At 42.2% G+C, this 21,216-nt stretch overlaps 1 protein-coding gene across 3 annotated transcripts in view; it reads right to left on the reverse strand.

Moving 5' to 3' along the window:
- The window catches only part of large2 (LARGE xylosyl- and glucuronyltransferase 2), a 140,294-nt gene that overhangs the window by 10,365 nt on the left and 108,713 nt on the right, over positions 1-21,216 (reverse strand). For all 3 annotated transcript variants that reach the window (XM_085277524.1, XM_085277541.1, XM_085277533.1), the window contains 9 exons: positions 19,070-19,292; positions 12,481-12,770; positions 10,189-10,271; positions 7,177-7,300; positions 4,487-4,658; positions 3,142-3,246; positions 2,845-2,957; positions 2,308-2,433; positions 1,750-1,905 (listed from right to left, as the gene is read on the reverse strand). In XM_085277524.1, the coding sequence (XP_085133650.1) occupies positions 1,750-1,905; positions 2,308-2,433; positions 2,845-2,957; positions 3,142-3,246; positions 4,487-4,658; positions 7,177-7,300; positions 10,189-10,271; positions 12,481-12,770; positions 19,070-19,169 (1,269 nt within the window). In that variant the 5' untranslated portion in view covers positions 19,170-19,292. The remainder of the gene's footprint in view (positions 1-1,749; positions 1,906-2,307; positions 2,434-2,844; positions 2,958-3,141; positions 3,247-4,486; positions 4,659-7,176; positions 7,301-10,188; positions 10,272-12,480; positions 12,771-19,069; positions 19,293-21,216) is intronic.

The following is a 21,216-nucleotide window of genomic DNA, read 5'->3' on the forward strand; positions in this document are numbered from 1 at the left end:
TCACCGTGGTGTCATCTGCAAACTTAATGATGGTGTTAGAACCACCGGCAGGTCTGCAGTCGTGGGTGAAGAGGGAGTAGAGGAAAGGGCTCATCACACAGCCTTGTGGTACACCGGTGTTCATTGTGATTGTAGATGAGCAGCGGTTATCCAGCCGGACATGTTGGGGGCGGTTGGTCAGGAAGTCCAGTAACCATTTGCACATGAGGGAACTGATTCCCAGGTCTGTCAGTTGTGAGTTGTGAGGGGTGGATTGTATTGAATGTTGAACTGAAGTCTATAAACAGCATTCTGGTGTAGGTGTTGTTGTTGTCCAGGTGTGAGAGGACAGAGTGCAGTGCGATGGAGATGGAGGTGGATTTGAAGCAGGCCGGTACCACAGCGTGGACCAAAGACAGGTTGAATGTGTCTGTGAGCACTCCTGCAAGCTCCCCAGAACACGCTCTGAGAACACGCCCGGGGATGCCATCAGGACCTGCAGCCTTGTGGACATTGATCCTGTTCAGCACCGCTCCTACATCGGTGGAGGAGAGAGTCAGAGGTTGGTGGTCTGGCGTCATGTCTGCTTTGGTTGTGGTTGTTGGATTCCCTCGCTCAAAACGAGCATAAAGGTTGTTGAGCTCGTTGAGGAAAGAGACGTCAGAGGATGCGGGGGAGGGTTTGGTGGTCCTGTAGTCTGTGATGGTCTGGAGTCCTTGCCACATGCGTTGGGGGTTGGAGTTGGAGAAGTGTTCTTCTACCTTCTTTTTGTAATGGTGTTTGGCTTTTTTGATGCCCTTCTTTAGCTTAGCCCTGGCTGTACTGCAGGCGTGTGCATCTCCTGACCTAAAGGCGGTGTTGCGGGCCTTCAGGAGGAGACGAACATCCTGGTTCATCCAAGGCTTCTGGTTGGGGTACATGGTGATCCGTTTCTGGGTGGTGACACTGTCTGTGGTTTTGGAGATTAGGTGGAGCTCATGCACCAAGCGTTGTTAATATAAATGCACAAACCTCCACCTCTGGTCTTGCAGGAGTCATCTGCTAGCCTGTCGGCTCGGTGTGTGTGTTAAGGCTCGGGTGTGAAATTCATGGTTTTCAGGGTTTTTATCGTTATTTTTTTAATGTTTTTTATCGTTAACTCGGTTTTCCTGGATCTTTTCCCGAGTGTTATGAATAAATCTTCTTTTTTGGTACTGGTTTTATTTTGTTGTATTTATACGCAACACCTTAAAGGCTGGTCTGTGAAAATATTGTCGGACATAAACCAGTGGCACAAAAAATATTTTCTGTCTCTGTCTGTCCTAGCTCTCTCTTTCTTCCCCAAACACCCTCCTTTATCAAAAAACAAAACAAAAGATAAAAACATATTGCAAACAAGATTTGTCCTGCAGACTAATCTCATGGGAATCGACTGGAAAACGATACATGCACATGTGTTTAGCTGACAGGTAACATCATAAATATTTAACAAATAAACTTCACTACTACTACTACTAGATACTTTAGGCAACAGTGGAAACCACGACGCTGCCCCCGTACAATATTACTCAGCAAAGGCCACAAAGTGAAGTAGAGACAGATCAGCTGACCTCAGCTCGGCACAGCCCTGAACTGGACGAGCAGATAAGAAAACAGGTGGATGTTATTGTTTCCTGCCTGACACAGTCTGAGTGATGTTTGAAATATTTTCCCCCAATGTTAAATGATTACTCTCAGATGTTTGCTACTGTCACAAATATCGCCCGTGTGTGTGTGTGTGTGTGCGCCAACCTTGACGCTCTCTGGACTGGCCTGCGTCGGGCAGCCGAACAGTTCCCGTCTCAGCAGGTTTCCATCATACTCCAAGAAGGTCAGGTAGAGGTTCCTGAAGAACTCCACGTGTTTGTTTTTGACGCGGAGCTTCTTAGGAGAGTTCCAGTGGATCACCTGAAACCATAACAAATGGTAAATGGACTGTATTTGTATAGCGCTTTTCTAGTCCTTAAAGCGCTTTGGGGTAAGCGCTTTACACAACCAGTCATCCACCCATTCACACACTGGTGATGGCAGCTACATTGCAGCCACAGCCACCCTGGGGCGCACTGACAGAGGCGAGGCTGCCGGACACTGGCGCCGCCGGACCCTCTGACCACCACCAGTAGGCAACGGGTGAAGTGTCTTGCCCAAGGACACAACGACCAAGACTGTCTGAGCCAGGGCTCGAACCGGCAACCTTCCGATTACAAGGCGAACTCCCAACTCTTGAGCCACGATTGCAAGTTTCTGCTACTCAGCCTGACGGCAGCCTGTGGCAGTAAACGACAAACCTGATGGTGCGAGCTGGCGTACCTTGAGGTCAGACACCTCGGTGTAACACTGCTCGGAGCGCGTGTGATCAGACAGCTGAACGTTCCAGAAGCAGGGAAGCTGGTGCACCAGGACTGGGTTCTGCTTTATGAAGGCGTTGAATATGTCCTGCACACAGACAACACACCGCTTTATCAAGAGCCTCGATCCTTTTAACACTAGGATTACTTTGTAGACATGCATAGATCAGAGCTGCTGATGTTTGTGATGATGTAAACAGAATCAAATTTGTGAAAGCATGACTCATCGTGGCCTCAGGGTCTAATTCTGCAGCCCTGCTCTCCAAGACAACAAAAAAATAGTCTTTAAAAAATTCAATAAAGCTCAACAAACACAAGACTGTAAAACACCAACAGCTCGTCAGTGCCAGGATGATGCCACTGATGAGCTGTATACGTGGGCGCCGAGGCGACGGAGTCACAATCAAAGGAGTCCTCACCCAGAATCAGTTACAGTGAAGGCCACAGACTGATGACGGTGTGTAATGAGTTGACAATCCTGTTTGGAGGTATCCCTAACCTGATCAGCGAGTGATGTACTGAGCATGCTCATAAGTTCCCTCTCTGCCGTCAGCCTCCACATCTGCTCCCAACCGATTCGCCGCAGTCTCTCCAAGTACAGAAGAATGACGCCTGAAACCACGAAGCAGGACACTGGCTAACAATGTGACATTAACTTAAAACGTTCACTTTGGGCTAAATGTTCACTCTTCAAACACTGAGGTTCTTTGTGCTGTTAGGAATGAGACGACATCAGGTTCTGTGCTGTTTGGAGCAAACCTGCCAGCCTCAGAGATTCGATCAAAAACCCGTTTACCTGTGTTGAAGCCTCTTCCCAGCGCAGGCCACGGTTTGTGGTTTTTCCATAAGTTGCCCAAGTACCAGTCACTTTGATTCTCCACCAGACCAATCACCTGCTTATCTATGAATGAAACAACCATCAGCTGAGGAGCAAAAATTTCAGGAAACATTCTTCTTTTTCAACAAGTTTTTCCCCTCAACAGTTCACAAACATAATAAACTTAAATGAGCGTCAGTGTTCACAGTAACCAACTGCTTTCATCATTCATTCAGCTAGTTTAAAAAAAATTCTAATTTCTTATTTGATAACTGATATCGAGGCGTCACATACTAAACAGCAGTCACTCTGCTGGCAGCGTCTGCCCGCTAATGAATCTAAAACCCACAGATACATCTGTACGTCTGTGGTCTGCTTGAGGAGATTTTCAGTAACAGTAACTTATTGATGGTTTTCGATACGTGTGATGGTACACAGCAGTCCTAAAAATAAAAACAGCATTGATTTGAAATTTTCATAAACCCACAATTTATTCACAGTAGCACACAGAAAACAAAACTTTACATTGAGATATTTTATTATTTCATGAAAAAAAATAGCTCATTTTGAAATTGATGGCAACAAAAGAACATTTTGTAACTAATTAGGCTAATTGGCAACAGGTCTTTAACATGGCATAAAAAAGAGAAGCAGAGAGGTTCACAAATCTGTAAAAACTCTGTCTTCAAATTCTTTGTGGAACAATTTCAGAATAATGTTCCTCGATGGAAAATTGTGTCTAGAGTACATAATATCATCAAGCGATTGTGTGAATCTAAACATTCAGACACATTAACACTCCAATGGATAGATCAGAGAGCAACTTGGGCTAAGACGGGGATCGAACACCAACCTTCCAATTAGCAGATAACCTGCTCAACCTCCTGAGCTACAGCCACACCACATAGTCAACACATCCTCTGGACTAAAGAGGAAATCGGTCAGCTGGCTTGTTATCAGCACTCAGTTCAAAAGCCCAGATCTTCGATTGTAGGGCGGTGCATTAGTGTCTGTGGAACTGGCAGCTGTTGTTACAAAGAGACCGAATGCTACAGTGCGGTAAACATGTCCTGCTGCCATAAAAGTCAAAATGGCAAAACATTGCCTCATTTTAAATGTGGTATAGCGTGCCATGTAAATAAAATATGGCTTTATGACATTTGCAAATTGTTGGGTTCTGTCTTTATTTATATTTTACGCACCATTCCAAGTTTTGGAATTTCACAAATTTCTCATTTATAGTTTGACATTTCTGTGTGTCAGCACCGGCTGACTTTTTGGAGACTTTTTTTTTTTTTGTCAATGTCAGGTTTGAGGATCTCACCAGTAAACTTCCTAAAAATGCCCCAGAGTTCAGCGATGTCCGTAGCGAAGGTGATGTCTGTGTCCAGGACGATGACCTTCGACAGGTCGGAGGGCAAAGCTTTGGTTAGCGTCAGCTTCATCAAGCCGTAAATACCTGAGTAGTGTTTGTTGGGTATCCACGACACTTCGGACTGAAACAAGAAAAAAATGCAACAGTAACTCTTAAAGCTGTTACAGCTCTGAGCTGTTCATTATGTATGAGCGCAGTTCCAGTATGTGGGCTAAGACAAAGCCATATAAGGACATTCTGGCAAAGCCTCAATTTGTTGGGTTTTTTCCCTGTATCTGCTAAGAGACTCTTTTAATTAATTCTCCTGATTCTGAGTAATTGTATCTGCATAAGTGAATCATCTGCAAACATAATCGGCTTAGAGTCTTGGCTGTTTTTCCCTGTTTTAGTGTGAGGAAGCTGAAGAGAGAGGCTGCGGGTCGAGGCTTCTGACAGCACAAAGGACTCATTGTTTAGCACTAAGACTGTGAGGGAGAGGAGAATGTGATGATGTGACGGGGGTGATGCAGGTTGGAAACACAAACAAATTCAGGCTTGTTCCCTCCCCGCCACTCCAACAGAACAGTTATGATTTTAAAATAAATCGTTTGGCGTCTTTGTGCTCATGCGTCACTTGACTTTTCGAACTTAACAAGCAGTCGTTTCTGTCGAGTCAAAGCTCCTGTGGTGATTGTTGTCTTTAAACTTCGAGGAGGTGGATGAGCGGCTCAGAATCACCGAGCAGAAGTCTTAATTCAGTGACACTTAATTGGATGTTTTGACTGTTTTGTCCCATTCCCAGTCTAGATGGTCCCACACTGCTTGGACACCGATCCATGACTGACGGAGTTCCACGTTCCACATTCCATGGACGTCTTTACTGTCATCTGATATTTGGGGTTTTCTCTGTATTATTCTGGGGTTATCTTAAAATGTAACATGCCTTTGGGCAACTGTTGCTGTGGGGCAGTGGATCAGGCAGTTTATGTATCAATCCTGCAATTCATCCCAGGACTGAAGAGGGCAGCATACACCAATACAATTACATATACTCTTGTTCTACTCTATATCTGAAGGAGGCGGACGTCAACAAGCACTGGAAACACCACACATGCCAACGCAAAAAAGTATACGTGAAAGATCAAACATGTGAAAAACGCATGTTACCATTTCGAGACAGCAAATGTTTGCTAACATTATATAACTATATGAATGTGTTATATCAGGGCACCACTTTAAATACAATGATAACTCAACAATAACCTTACCTAGATCAAATGAGTGCATTTAACTTTATTTATACTTGGTTTCCTCACATACATCAACTTATCTGGCCTAAATATGGAACACTTGTACACCGCTGTCTGCAAGCACTTGTGAGACTCGTAATCTCTAATATCATGCAGCAAAATTTCTGCCACAACTTCACCTACTTCCAAGGTGCATGGAGAGGATGAGAAACTAACAAAGCATGAACTCCAGCAACACTTAAAAGTAAAGAGGAACAATTTTCTTAACTGACCAACGTGTGTCGGCTTGTGGCTTTCATCAGGGTCATAGAAACAGATAACACAATTTGTGCTTAAATAAAGGAAACAGAAAAAAATTCAAATTAACCAATCACATCTTCATAGGTAAGCCAGCTGACAGCAGTTAATTGGTTAAGTCACAGGCCAAGTAAATACTGGACTAGACCATTAACATAAAGGGGTGGGGGGCATAATCCCCACCTATCTTATCATGATATATCTGAGAAATACATAAAAAGAAAGAATGTTGAAATTATACAGAAAAATATTTATCCTTAGATTCATGAGAATGTTTGATGTGATTTCCAGTGTTTGTGTGACCGTGGCCAGTGAATTAACAGGTCAAGAATAATACAAGGAGAGCAATGACTCTGTCAGTATTCATGTTCAGGCTTGAGGCTCCGGTGTTATTAAAACCAGTGTTCCTGTAGCTGTGTGGTGTATGTGGCACAGGAAATCAACAAAAACTAAGATCTCTGACTACAGAGATGACATTTTCTGAATCTGTGCATCATAACATGTATAAAACTTTGAATGTATAAAGTTTATCTTTAAATTGAATAAACCTAAGAGCTGCATGTTCAAAATAAACAACGTAGCATAACTTTAGTTATTACTTAACGTTTTTGGGCCGTAAGTCTGCATAACTTTTTAAAGTAAAGTCAAATTTTACAGTGTGTTGCATTGTGCCTTACCAGAAGGCTGGAAACCCCTCAGCACCAACATGAGTACAATCGAAGCTAAATGGGAGCTTGACCCTTTATCTCATCCTAAAGTAAGATCAGAGAGCTTTAACGATGTTCTGATCTCTGCTAAAGTGACAAATGATCTGACAAGCACATAGACACTAGCTGTGACCTCCTCTGTCAGACTCTTAGAGATGCATACTGTACCGTGCAGCTCTTATTCTGTCTCCCACTCTTTGATGCTCTGCAACTATTCTGGTAAAGATTTGGAAATATATTCAACGGTACCCTCACAACTTGCTGTTGCTTTGAACTGTGCAGGTTTTCTTTTGATGTGATAAATTTAGGGTCTGACTTTGACTCACCTTGTCTAACAGACAACAGGAAACAGGGCTGTGTTAATGTATTTGGATGAGGTTTGTGTACATTCAAGGCGTGCTCTTACCTTGAGCTCATCTGCATCGTAGAAGCTGACTTGCACAGATGGAACCATCCAGGACTGGAACAGAGAACTCAGGATTCGATTTGCTACTGTGTCAGTGATAAAATGAAAGTGAAGAGGATTTCTCCTGAAAAATAAAAAAAAGGCATCAAGGTCAAGGAGGTCCTTCCAGTAGGAGGAAAAAAATGTCAACACGTTCCACGGCAATGCAATACTGTAATCAGATTACATTTTTCAGTATGACAGTGATGTAACATGCTACGGTGATATGGGCATCTCTTTTATTTGTAGTGCACAAAAGCACATCAGTACAACGGTAAAGGGCAAACTGCATCTGGGACAGAAACAACTGCGTTTTACTGCTAACACAAAGGTAACCTGCTAACACAAAGCTAACCTGCTAAAACAATGCTAACAAGTTAATACAAAGCTAACGTGCTAACACAAAGCTAACACGGTAACACAAAGCTAATGCGCTAACACAAAGCTAACCTGTTAAAATAAAGCTAACATGCTAACACAAAGCTAACACGCTAATGTAAAGCTAGTGCGCTAACACAAAGGGAAGAGCTCAGAATAACATTAGAGCTAAGTGTATGCCAACCCCAAACCACACCTGTACATGTGTCTGTAGCAGAACCTCTTTGGCTATCACTTTGAAGTTTCTTTGGACTGGTGTTAAACTTTGCTTTTTGTTGTGGGTTTATTCTATTATGTAACGCCAGCAAAATGATCAAATGCGTGTCCTTGTTAGGATAGGATTTTGTGTCTGTGTGGGACTGTAGCCTGAGGTTTATATAGTATAATGAGTACTTAAGCAGGATACTGCATAAATTTAAAAAGAAGTAAGTAATCTGTAGTACATTTCTTCTCTTGAATAATAACCCCACACAGGGTCGCTGATAAAGCTGAATACTAGTAGTTATTCATGTTAGCTAAGGTTAGCCCTCTAAAAGCATCACCATCATTAGCCTTCTAAATTAGCAGCCCTCTGCCCATGGAGCTGCTATCTTCATCAACAAGCTCTACAGTTTGCCTGCTTTGAACAAAAGCTTGAAGCAAGAGTGCCTTTATGGGTCTTTATCTCGTTTTTGATTATCCAATTTCCCCACAAACATTTCTTTTTGTCCCTTATCACTTTTATTTAATATCCTTTTCTTTTTATTTGCCTTTAGCATGTTTGAAGAAGGCTTCACAAATACTTTAGCTTCTTCTTTCTCCTGTACAATCTCGTGTTAACTCTAAAGTCATGTATATCTGAGAATATCTAGGTAAAAGTGGGTTTGTATGTAAATCTATTACAAAAAGAAGAATTTTGTGACCCCCTTTGGAATGACCAGGATTTTTGTATGAATTACTCAAACAAATCTTCTTCCAAGTCACAACATAGACAAACATAGTGTGACTAATAAATAAAATAAATAAACCTATTATGTATTGACTAATGACAAATCATTCACATTGCTGGTTCTTTAATGATTACACATTGTGCTCTTGGTATGCTCTTCACAGACTGTCCATTTCTAAAGAGAGCAGAAAAAGTCATGCATTTTGACCATTTGTAAACACTTTGTCTTTTTGAACACAATTCTCTAAAAATGTGTTTGTAGCATTTTGTAGATTCCTATATCTTAGTAACACTTTTTCCAACTTCCTGTAAACATTGTAGTCACTGAGAATGGTAAAGAGTAGATTTGAAATGAAATTAGTTTGTCAGATTTACTTTAGTGTTTCTTAAAGGCTGGGGTAAGTTATGATTACATTACAGCTAAGTGACATTAGTTAGCATGATGAGATTATGTCAGTTTGAAAGTGGATTGCGTCCTCCTTGCAACTATGAAAAAATGGTGGCTGCAGGTTGTTGCATTGCATTTTTCCGTATTTGGTGACCTGCAAGTACACTCAACAAAAATATAAACGCAACACCTTTGTTACTGCTCCCATTCCCCATGGGATGGACGTAGAGACCTAAAATTCATTCCAGATACACAATATAACCATCCCTCCCAAACAGTGGTCACAAATCAGTCCAAATGTGTGGTAGTGGGCACATCTGCTATATTGAGATAATCCATCCCACCTCACAGGTGTGCCACATCAGGATGCTGATCTGACATCATGAGTAGTGCACAGGTGTACCTGAGACTGCCCACAACAAAAGGCCACCCTGGAATGTGCAGTTTTTTGCGCTATTGGGGGTCTGGGGTCCCAGAACCGGTCAGTATCTGGTGTGACCACCATTTGCCTCATGCAGTGCAACACATCGTCGCATGGAGTCTATCAGATTGTCAATTGTGGCCTGTGGAATGTTGGTCCACTCCACTTCAATGGCTGTGCGAGGTTGTTGGATATTCGTGGGAACTGGCACACAGATGTGCTGGCGGACAGATGACAGATATAAGGGAATAAATCAGTGTTTTTATTACTAGCCCGTAGCCAGATACGGCTCTTCAGCCAAAGGTTGCTGACCTCTGACCTAGCGGGAAGCAACCTGTCTGAGCAATTGGAGACAGAACATTCAATTTCTAGCTTGTTTAGCTGATGTGACCAAAGCAAATGAAGGCTAAATGTTTGGTTGACAGAAATAATATTTTGATCAGCTGAGATAATTTAAGTATTGTACATCCCTTTTTGCTCATTTTTTAGCATCTGATTGCATCCATTTAATTAAACCAATGTAATATACTTTTAGATCCTTTCAGTAATAACCTTAAAATGTCTGTTAAAATATGACTCTTATGTGATCTAAACCATAACATTTTCACTTTGTCTGTTTCCTGTTTAAGCTGAATGAATCTAACTGGGAAATGGGACCACCTCAGCAGAGACTTTAGCCTGCAGCAACTACCAACCAATCAAACTGCTTGATTTAATTTCTACAGTGTAAAGGTCCATTGGCTCATTTTGTTTCAGTCTCTTCATTTTTTAAATAACTCTTTTTAGGGTGACCTTCAAAGAATACATTTTTGTTTACAGAAAACCTAAACTAGAGAACTGACACAAATTTAGACTCACCTGTGAAAGAGGACCGACTTGACCAGTGTGACCACATCTCTGCTGGCGTTATGACCGGCACAAACGCACGCTACATGGATCAGCTAAAGGAAAAAAGAAGAAGAAGAAGCTCTGAGTTTTGGCAAAAGTCAGCCTGTAGCATGAATACTTCCCATTATGGGTGCTAACAGCTTCCATCACAAGCTCACAGCAGACTAGATGTGACTGCAGTTATAGATCTGCCCTATGTGCTAATTCACACACAGTGTCATCAGTCTTCTCCTAAAGTACTGAAGCTATATTGCTCTGCTGGTGCGTGTCACTCGCCCCCGTCTCTGATGTAAACTTTCATACTGAGATTCTCAAACATATATGATTTCACGACACTCGCTTTTCAGCAGAAGAGACTTTGAAAAGTTGGAGCTCAAAGGCAGCAAATCACATCAAAGAACAAAGTGTTCCCCTGGATTTCAGACCCTGCTAACCCACCTCTGCCTCACCCATTAATTAGTTTGAATGGACCACTGTGATTCGCTGAGCTTCTTGTTCAGGAAATTCTCTCCTGTTTGTGATTAGCCATCAGTGCAGCTGTTAGTGTGACACACTAATGTGTGATCCCATCAGAAGTAGTACTTGTTAAAAAAAAATGAGAGATTTGTCACCGAAGTGAATTATGTGTAATGAGGTAGTTGCACCCCCCGGCCTCCAGGTGGCGCATTGCTCAGTGAGACAGAATAGCGAGGTCATAGGTCCTCCTCTCCAATTGACTATGTGCACGTTAGCATATGCTACTTCCGGTGCGGAAACTCCTGTGGGGAGCTTTGTTTCCGGTGTCCTATTCACGCCTTGTTTACCGTCCAAAACAAGTTAAGCAAATGAATGAATCAAGCGGCGATTTACATTTCTATAGATGTCTTGGGCATTTACCCAATATATCTGTAAATGATGTTCATCGACTTGTCGATATTTTTCCCCTGCGCCTCAGAGCAAAAGAGAAAAGTGATTCAAATGTTATATTTCTCAGCTGTCCCTCGTTTATCGCGGGTGTTATGTCCTAAAAATAGCCAGCGATAGGTGAAATCAAATAGCCAATTTTTTTTTTTGACGGTGCAAAACGTTTCGTGGACATCGTGGACATACAGTACTGCACTGCAGAGTCACACTGCTAACGATCGATGCAGCGATTCTGTACTGTACAGGAGAGACGTCACGGAGATCGTCTGCAGCGATCAGGACGCAGGACACAATGTGACGTAAAAAAAAAGCATGCAAACTTGCACTAAAAAATCCGCGAAACAGCGAGGTGAAAGGTGAACCGCGTTATAGCGAGGGACCACAGTAATTTTGAAGGTAAGTCACAACATACCCTTCGTAAATACTAATCTATAGAAACCGTTACCCTTCTGTGTTTTGTGATTTCTTTTTTTTTTTGGGTCAATTTAGTCTTAATATTGGTCCCACCTTCTGCTCTTTGTAACTTAACGCGATCTTTCCGTTTTCGAGTTTTGGACATGATTTTGGAGCATATCTTCGCAGTAGCGATTGACCGCAAAGTAAAGCTACCGGAAATGCACAACCCTACATCCAGTCTCAAACCAGGAAGTTAGCATTTTCTTGTGCACATAGTCAATATGGCAGAAGCGAGGCAAAGAGAAACTTCACCAGTCGCCTCTGTCTCATCATTTCCCTGTTTTGCAGGTTTGTAACCGGTAAAACTATATTAAAACAGTTGTAAAATATTAATAAGAAACACAGCTAAATGTGGGGGGGATAAATCAGTGGGTAAACCCTATTATTTGTTACTTTTTATGAAGTAGAAGGACTGGAAAAATGCCAAAGCCTAGCCAGCCGCGGGTGCCATTTTGGTTTCCTTTTTCCCCTTATTTCAGGTCGTTTTAGCTGAATAAGCTCCCTGTTGTGTCCTGATATTGTGAATATGAATGTTAATCTGCTGTTGGCAGTGAAGAACGACTGTTTACTGGTTCTGAAAAGTGATTTTGAGAATGTTAAAGCTAAAGCTAAGCCTGCCAGCATACACATGACTCTTTCATGTATTTGTGAGCTACTAAGCTGAATTGGTTTAAGACCAAGCACTGGTATGTTGGTTAAAACAATCAGAATACATAGGTATTTGGGACAAAAGTTAGAGGTAATTTTCTTTTTCTTGTGCACATAGTCAATATGGCAGAAGCGAGGCAAAGAGAAACTTCACCAGTCGTCTCTGTCTCATCATTTCCCTGTTTTGCAGGAACATTTAATCTGTTTTACCGGCCCAAACTCTGGGTCGGTTACATTAGCAGAGTTTATCCTGACCTCACACTTCTGGACGGTGGGTGAGCGGGGACACCCCGTGTGGTTGTTCTTCTCCTCGGCCGTGTTGTCGCCATCCTCGGGCCCCGTGTCTGCAGACGCACCCCACTGCTGGTTGCCATAGTTACCATCCGCTGCCTGGCCAGCCATACCCTGCGATTGGCTGAGCTGCAGGCGGATCTGTCGGTTCTCCTCCTCCACCTCCCGAACCCGCGACTCGAGGACGGCCCGCTCTAGGACCTGGGCAGCTGGAGTATCCGCCAGGCAAGGAGTCAGGAGAAGGGAACGACCATCTAAGGAAGGAAAGTGAGGCACTGTCAGGCTGTCTGCAGGAAGCAAACAACATGTAACCTGTGCATTGCTTTTGCTCTGCAGTTAATAAAAAAGAACTCTTCTTTTTTTACTACAGCCTTAACAATTCAAAAACATTTGGCGCATGTCTTTTGGTTTGAAATCTCTGATAACTGTTTCATGTTCCAGCAGCAATTTTGGCCCATTTGAGGCTATTCTTAGCCTTTATTTCTCAGTTTTTATTGTAGTTCTTATTCATCCAACACTTGTCTGCACCTCAGCAAACTTAACTTACTACTTAGTCGGTAGATGCATCTGTAGTCAGGTATCTAGTTCAGTTACACTGGTCCCATCTACCAGGGTCGGCTCATTACATCCATACAGCTCACTGTGGTTCCCACTGTACTGTAGCTTCTGGATCTCCACATGGTAGCTGTCTTCTACTGATATTATTGCACTGAGCTGCTAGGTGCTGCTGGTTTTCTACTCATTCACAGTTCAAACATGCGCTGCACATAAACTCCTTCACTGGGTTGGCTGGTAGTTAGAAAAATGTATTATAATATGCAACACTGTAAAGTAACTATAATTGTCAAATAATTGCAGTTGAGTAAAAAATGATTATTCTCCTGTGTTAGTTCGGTATGTTGAAGAACCACAATCCCTGCCAAAAAAGCAGTTCAGCCAGACACAGCTCCATTAAACACCAGATTAATTAGTACAGTTATAGCAAAGCTGCTAACGGGCTCTGTCGTCTTCTGCCCAAACTTCTGGAGACGACAACAGGAAGTGTAAAACCCGACCAGGACCTGTGGAGGTGACATCACAGGCAGCACACTCATGTTTGGCTTCATGCATGCTGAGAGTCTGAGAACGTCTCCTGCGGCTCACACTTGAAAATTGGCTTCTCACACATTTGTTCGCTCCTCTTTCACCACCTTACTGCCTCCTCAATGTTCTGACAGACTCGGGTGTGAACATTCCCGCGGTGCTTCAGGGTGTGTGTGTGTGTTGTCTGTTCATTTTTTATATAGTCATTTCTCATTTTGCCAGCAGCTTAAATATAATTTCAATGAAGCTGGAGAGAGTTAAGCTTCAATTCAAACTTCTTACAATGTGGAGAATTAAAAAAAAACAAAACAACAACAACAAGTGTCTTCCAGACACTAATCCAAGGCACAATGTACATTTCAATTCCTTTAATTTTAAATATGTTTATATTGTCTATCCTGTAAAATAGTCAGATGTCTATTCATACTAATGTACAGAATTCACCTGCTTGCTGCTACTACTGCACATTCACCCAATATATATATATATATATATATATATATATATATATATATATATATACACACATATATATATATATAATGTTCTTCCTCTACACCCCCCCAATTTTTTTTTGCACATGTCGAGGAGCGTGTCAGGCTACATTTCACTGTGTGTTATACTTGTATAACTATGCATGCTGTGTTGGTCAAGTTACTTGAAAAAAGTAATCAGTAACTAATTACTGATTACTTCCCCAAAAAAGTAATCCCGTTACTTTACTGATTACTTATTTTCAAAAGTAATTAATTACTTAGTTACTTAGTTACTTTTTAAAAACACGGTTTACAACCTGAAGAGGTGATAAAGCGATAGATCTTTCAGCCCAATTCTACTTTTTCTTCATAATCCATCATACAAAATGTAATCAAATGGAAAAGTCTCTTTTTAAAACTTGTTTTATCAGTTTTAATCTTTTAACTTTATGCATCAAGCAAAAATTTAATTATATGCAACATTCTCTGACTTGAATAAATTAGTTTAACATTTAAACCTATTTTCTACACATTCCAGCACATAAAATAAAATAAAATATTTTTTGTGTTTACACTCAGTCTTTCAAATAGATGCAAGTAAAACACAGCAGAAAATAAATAAAGTCAAAGACTAGCGGTCCTGTTGCTCTATTTTCACCTGTAAAGCAGGAGTGGCGTAGGCGGAGGTTTGCCCTGGTGCAGGTGTGCCGCGGTCAGTGGAAGAATCCGCGAGTTTCTCTGTGATTTTCCCATTACGTGGTAGCGCACTTGGTGCTTGCTTGGAAGTTTAGGGTTTTTTTTCACTGTAAAAAGAAGTTTTCTTCCCACGCACGATGGACGCTAATCTTTTTGTCACTTTTTATGGAATCTCAAAGTAAGGTCAGTACTTCCACGCTTTAAACGCTGCACGCTCATACTCTCTCCCACAATCGATATGTGATCCATTGTTGATCTGCACACAGCTGTTGTCACTAACGGCGCACTCGCTTACGTCACTGTCGTGAGACATTCTCGCAAAAAATCACGGTTTTAGTAACGCAGTAACGCAGCGTTCCTACGGGAAAGTAACGGTAATCTAATTACCGTTTTTGCAATAGTAATCCCTTACTTTACTCGTTACTTGAAAAAAATAATCAGATTACAGTAACGCGTTACTTGTAACGCGTTACTGTAATCTGATTACTGCCCATCTCTGTATGCATGTGACAAATAAAGAACCTTGAACCTTGAATCAGTGAGATAAACTGCAATTCTTCTAATGGCCAGTAGGTGGTGAATTTTGTGGTTTTACAAAAAAGTCAGGTTATTATCGAAGTTTATGAGAAAACAGCCTTTGGCTCTGTTAATCAACGATCTCAGTAAACACTTTCCTTTTTTGAATTTTTGTTATGTTTACTTTGAAAATTGTGGCTCTCATTAGTCAAACAGGAGGATAAATCAGGGCCTACTTTAGGTCAGACAGCATGCCCCCAGGCACAGACTTGTAAAGGACCTCGCCCGTCCTACATGATGAGTCTCACAGGCTAAGAAACACAAAACACCAACATGCAGACGTGTTTTCCGTCTGTTTGCAGTTTCAACTCCATTTCTGGTCATTTGCATTTCCCCCCAGTTACACTGAACTTTAATAATGGACACTCTTCTCTCTGTTTGCAAACACACTGTATCAGCTGGTGCTCATTTTGCTTCTCCTTCTAGTTCTTTAGCTGCTCTTTATGTTCAGTCACCTTGAGTCTGATAGTTTTAAATCTCTTTATGAGAGTTAATTAGTACTTGAAACTCAGGCTCATGGGCCCCCGGGCCAATGTCAAGTAGGTCCTTTCACATATCCTTCCACATTATAAGTGGGACTACTTTGTGATGCACAAGTTGATAACTGATGAGCATGCAGGGCCCTTCTCATGTCTGATTTCAAACCAGCAGGACAGCGACCTCACACTCTGACCTCACTAATAAATGGGTGCTGTAATGTTTCCTGTAACCTGATTATATGCATATATATAATAATAGCCATTTCTCTCCATTCCAGCAGCATCATGACAGAAATATTAAATGTAGAAGAACAAAAGATTACACACACAGGCTGGAGTTTGAGTTTTCACTCAGTCCTACATTCACTGCCACGCTGACCCAAATACTCACTTGAGCACCAAATGTCTGCTACTGGAAATTATCCAACAAACGCACCATTTCCTTCAATGTCAGCAACATTTGACAAAAATGATGTTGGACGATGTCCAGCCAATTCGTCGTCCTGCCTCCATCTAACTTCCATTCTCTTCTTCTCTCACTGGTTTTCTTTTGACTTTGTCCACCATGTTTTTCTTCATCTATACTTATCTCTATTCGTCTTCACATCTTTCTCCTTTTTCTACATGTTAGTCTCTCTGATGTCTTCCTCCTCTTCTTATGTAAGCATAAGCAATTGCATCTTTCTCCCACCGTGCCCTGCTCATCATTTCCCTCTCCCTCTATATTTACCCCTCAGTTCTCCTTTGTGATTGAGTTCTCTCACTTCGTTTTTTTAAAACTCTTTCTCCCATCTTGGTATTCTCTTCTTCTACATTGTGCTCCTTTTCCCTCCCTTCCTATCTGTAACCCCACGGAGCAGCAGCCGGCCCACAGCTGAACAGAGGCATGATGGGAATGTTTACACCCATATCTAATGGCTGAGTGACAAGAAGGAATTGGACTCTTTCAAAATCCTCTTTCTGATTATTTATCTGATCCTCTGTTGTCCATGCTTGTTCCCATTGTTTGTCCTTGTCTCCATATACATGGGCTGTAAATAATGTCTCTGTATGTTGTTATTAACTTGTGTGTAACATCAACCTGTCAGAGGGTCTGCAGATGGAAATTAGCCTGAGGCTATAATCTGGCATATTTACATTTGTTAAAATGTTCATTCATATGTATTGTCCCTCTTTCTAATAAAAAAGGAAATAACAAAATGAATTATTTGATAATGCGGTAAAGTCCAACTATTTGGACAATAACAACTTTTCCCCCTGTGCACCTTTGTGTTTATTTTCTTCCACTGTTATTTGACTTCAATAGGAATTTAAGCAACATTTCAATCCAACAAGAAGTCGTTCTATAATCCAGCTTCAGTGCTAGTGCAAACAGTGGCTTTCTGCGCTCATCTTTATACACAATCCATGATTAACAAGCAGCATTTTAATAATGTAGCTGTATGCGTATGAAGCTCTCAATGGGCTTTATGTTAAGGATCCTACTACTGTGTTACAGACAGAACCCGAATGGTTCTCACTGAGAATCGGCAGAGACTTGGTGACAGGGGAGAGGAAGAACTTCATTTTACTTGGATTACTGGTCTCAGAGAGGATCAGTCATTTCCTGTGACTGGGTGAGGAAGGCCAGGGTGCGTGTACTCACTACAAAGAATACTGTAGGTAGAGAGGAAACCCTTAGCTGACAGGACAGATGGAGGAACCAGAATCCGATTCGCAGTCAGTCAGCAGAAAGAAAAAAGGGAAACGCTGGTTATTTCTGTGGTAATGTGCTCCAGGAGCCCACTCCATCACTTTGAACACTCACAGCTAAAGTGGATCCACTGAACAGAGACAACTCATCAGTCATCCATGTTGGAGTGCTCGAGCAACATGGAAGCCTCACCAAAAAGGAATCCTATTTTCCTGCTCTGCGTGCCCTCCGAGAATCACTGCCACATAAAACATACACCGAATATGGAAATGTGTGTCTGTGTGTCTGTGTGTGTACGTGTGTGTGTGTGTACGTGTGTGTGAAAAACACTGAGGAGTAAACCTGCATCCTCCTTCCCATCAACGCTGACACCAGTGTCACGTGTCACTCTTAGATGAGCACACTGGACACTTTTCTGTAAAATCAATCTTTGAGCCTCATAGGTTGGGCCTCGCTTCTTTATCGCTTCCAACATGGTATGAATGTGAATGCAGTCACACTGACGCAGCACGATTTGACTTGATTTTTTTAACCTGTAAAAACAGCCCAGCACACAGATATATCACCTGCTGCTCTAAGGGTTAACATAAAATCGAGTTGTTCCAAGTGACATTAATTGTTAAGGAATCACTGATCAAGGTTTGAGGTGTTTGGATCAAAACAGAAATAATACAAATCCTGAGCAAGTTCTTGACTCCGTGTGATGGTTTGAGGGCGCTTTGGTGGTCTGACAGTGGGAGACTGGGAGACACATCAAGAACAGAAGAGGTGCCAGAAGACCTTATCGGTGTCTTTATTATATTTATGTGAAACTTCTAAGCCTTGTGAGGATCTAAGCATGTAGATAATATTTCAATACATAAAACTATTTAGTCCTTTGGCAATAAATGCTGGCCCTGGATATAAATTGTTAAAAGGAGAATCATTAGATATGCATCCTCAGTTTTAATGAGATTAAAGCCAAGGCTGCTTACCTATATCAACAAAGTCTGTGGCAAAAACCCCCACAACTGGTACAATGTTTCCCAAATCGGTTCATTATAGTTTGATCCAGCACTACATTACAGATCAGAGGACTGCTGACATGATCCACAGAAAATGTAAGTTCATACAAGTGTCAAGGTTGAATTCAAAATAATTAAAAAGCAATTAATCCTGAAGCTGCACTGGCAGAGATACTGTGCCTCTAACATGTGACTTCCTGTGTTAGTATGTGTGTTATTAAAGCTTCTCGAGGAGACACCACGCAAAAACGTCTCTCTGAATGAAAAAGCAAACTAAACAGAAAACTGCCTCCATGCGTTTAAAAATGTAACTTCATAGTCAGACTGAAAGGAAACTGAGCCGAGCTGCAAAATGCATCTGATAATTTATGTGTTGCTGTCGCTGGTAGGATTCCTGCGACGCCGTCTGACCCAGACCGCAAGCCAGCGTCTATGAAAATTACACTGTGTGGATTCTCAGTTTGGACCGTGTAATGATCAATGCTTGGCAGAACTCACGTTGAGTGATTTTGTTGCGCGCACATCCTGAAATCTCTTCATACTCACTTTCCAGGTTTCCAGCCAGAAGGTAGAGCCAGGTGAGCAGGACGATGGCTGTGAGTGACGCCGCCAGCAGCTTTAGGCGCCCGCGGCAAAGAAGGTTCATGATGGGACAGCGGCACTGAGGGCTCTGAGGGTCAGGGGTCGGGAAGAGGACGAGGGGAGGGGCGGGGTGGGGGTTATCAGGTGGGGCTCAGTCCCTCGGCAGGTCTCTGCAGCATCCTTTCATCTGAGTAGAGAAGAACACAGAGTCAAAACAGGACACTTAGAACAGAGCCATCCGAGTTCAAGTCGTTACTGAAGAAAAATTTCAATTTAACCAACAAATACTGAGTTCACAAGATTTCAATGTGGAAAACTGACACATGTCCAGTTTTCCAAGCTCGTTTTGTTTCAAGGACGTCTAAAAACCAAGAACAATTTCTCTTCATTCCAGCTGATTGGGTCTCATCCCAAAGCAGTCTGCAGATTTCTTATGAGTGATTCATTACTATCTGAGTTAGAAAGCTTACGGTTCTAAGAAGTCTGGACCCAATCTGTAAGAGATCTGAACCACAGAAGAAGACACAATCACACGGTCCGAAAGTACCAGAGGACAGCCAGACCTCATCCAAGAGTCCTCACAGATGGACCAAAATCACCAAACCAAACCCAGGCCGACACTCACAGCCTGTTACACTCATAATGATATTTGCTTTCGACCTCGATTATTGCACCTCTGTCTTACAGAGACACAATTTTACAAAACCAAGAGACAACTTTTAAAATCTGGCTCTTCATCACACAAACATTTACAAATACAACACTGACGCTTGAGGAAAAGTGCTGCTGGATACACTCGCTAACGCTGCCATGTGTGACACTCCTGTCGCTGGTCCACAACCTTCAAGGAGAATGTATAACATCACAAAGTAACCACCTCCTGTGACCAGTTTTATTCACTTTTGTTACTAAATCAATATCCATCCAACCATCCATTCGCTTCCGCTTATCCTTTTCAGGGTCGCGGGGGGCGCTGGAGCCTATCCCAGCTGTCATAGGGCGAGAGGCAGGGTACACCCTGGACAGGTCGCCAGTCTGTCGCAGGGCCAACACACAGGGACAGACAACCATTCGCACTCACATTCACTCGCACATTCACACCTAATGGCAATTTGGATTTTCCAATTAACCTATCCCCACAAGCTGCATGTCTTTGGACGGTGGGAGGAAGCCGGAGTACCCGGAGAGAACCCACGCAAACACGGGGAGAACATGCAAACTCCACACAGAAAGACCCCGGCCTGATGGTGGAATTGAACTCAGGACCTTCTTGCTATGCGGCAACAGTGCTAACCACCGTGCCACCGTGCAGCCACTAAATCAATATATTTATATAATATGTAACTGTACGTACTTGTAATTGAATTTCTGTCATGACTGCAGCACCTTCATGGCCCACACTTTGTCCCTGACTGAAGGTGATATTTAGTCTAAACAGTGAGTGACTCTGGACCTTCAAAGATAAAATAAGGAGTCTGATTAAAATGCAAAACAAAATGAGTTTCTTACAGATAAGGAAAGAAACAAAGCCATTTTATCCCAGCTAGACTGGGTTATAACTGTCTAGGGGTTTTTTCGGTGCTGAGACACAGAAATGGAAATCCTCGTCCAAAGTCTTTGACTTCAACTCAAATGTAACACGTAGAGCCTGAAAATGTGCCTGGTTAGCTCACCAATGAATAGCTGGTGAGCTGGTGGATGGTAAAAGATTGATGCCCTATTGTGATTCATCACTACCATTTTTTCAGCCTTTATCTTCACAGTTTTGGCACATCTCTGTTCATTGTATCATCGAGTTGCTGCTCTTGGCTGGCATGCTCATGCCTGTCTGCCTCAAGGTTGGGCATCCTGTTAATCTGAGCTGCTTTTCAGCTCAGCACAGCTGTGGAGACTTAGTGAGCTACTGTAGCCTTTCAGCTCCAGCACGTCTGATCGCTCTCTGACCTCTCATCACCAGGACATTTCTTTCTGCCACACACCGAACGTTTTTCACATCGTTCTCGGTAAAGAGCCTGATGTGGTGAAAATTCAGGACGTCAGCAACAGAAATACTCAAACCAAAAAGCAAAGATGAAACCACTGCTTGGATGTGAACACGAGGCTCCTGAGCT

Source organism: Mchenga conophoros, linkage group LG1, assembly GCF_057382185.1.
Source record: "Mchenga conophoros isolate Kocher_MC1m ecotype Shallow Benthic linkage group LG1, M_conophoros_male_GT1.1, whole genome shotgun sequence".
Taxonomy (NCBI): Eukaryota; Metazoa; Chordata; class Actinopteri; order Cichliformes; family Cichlidae; genus Mchenga; species Mchenga conophoros.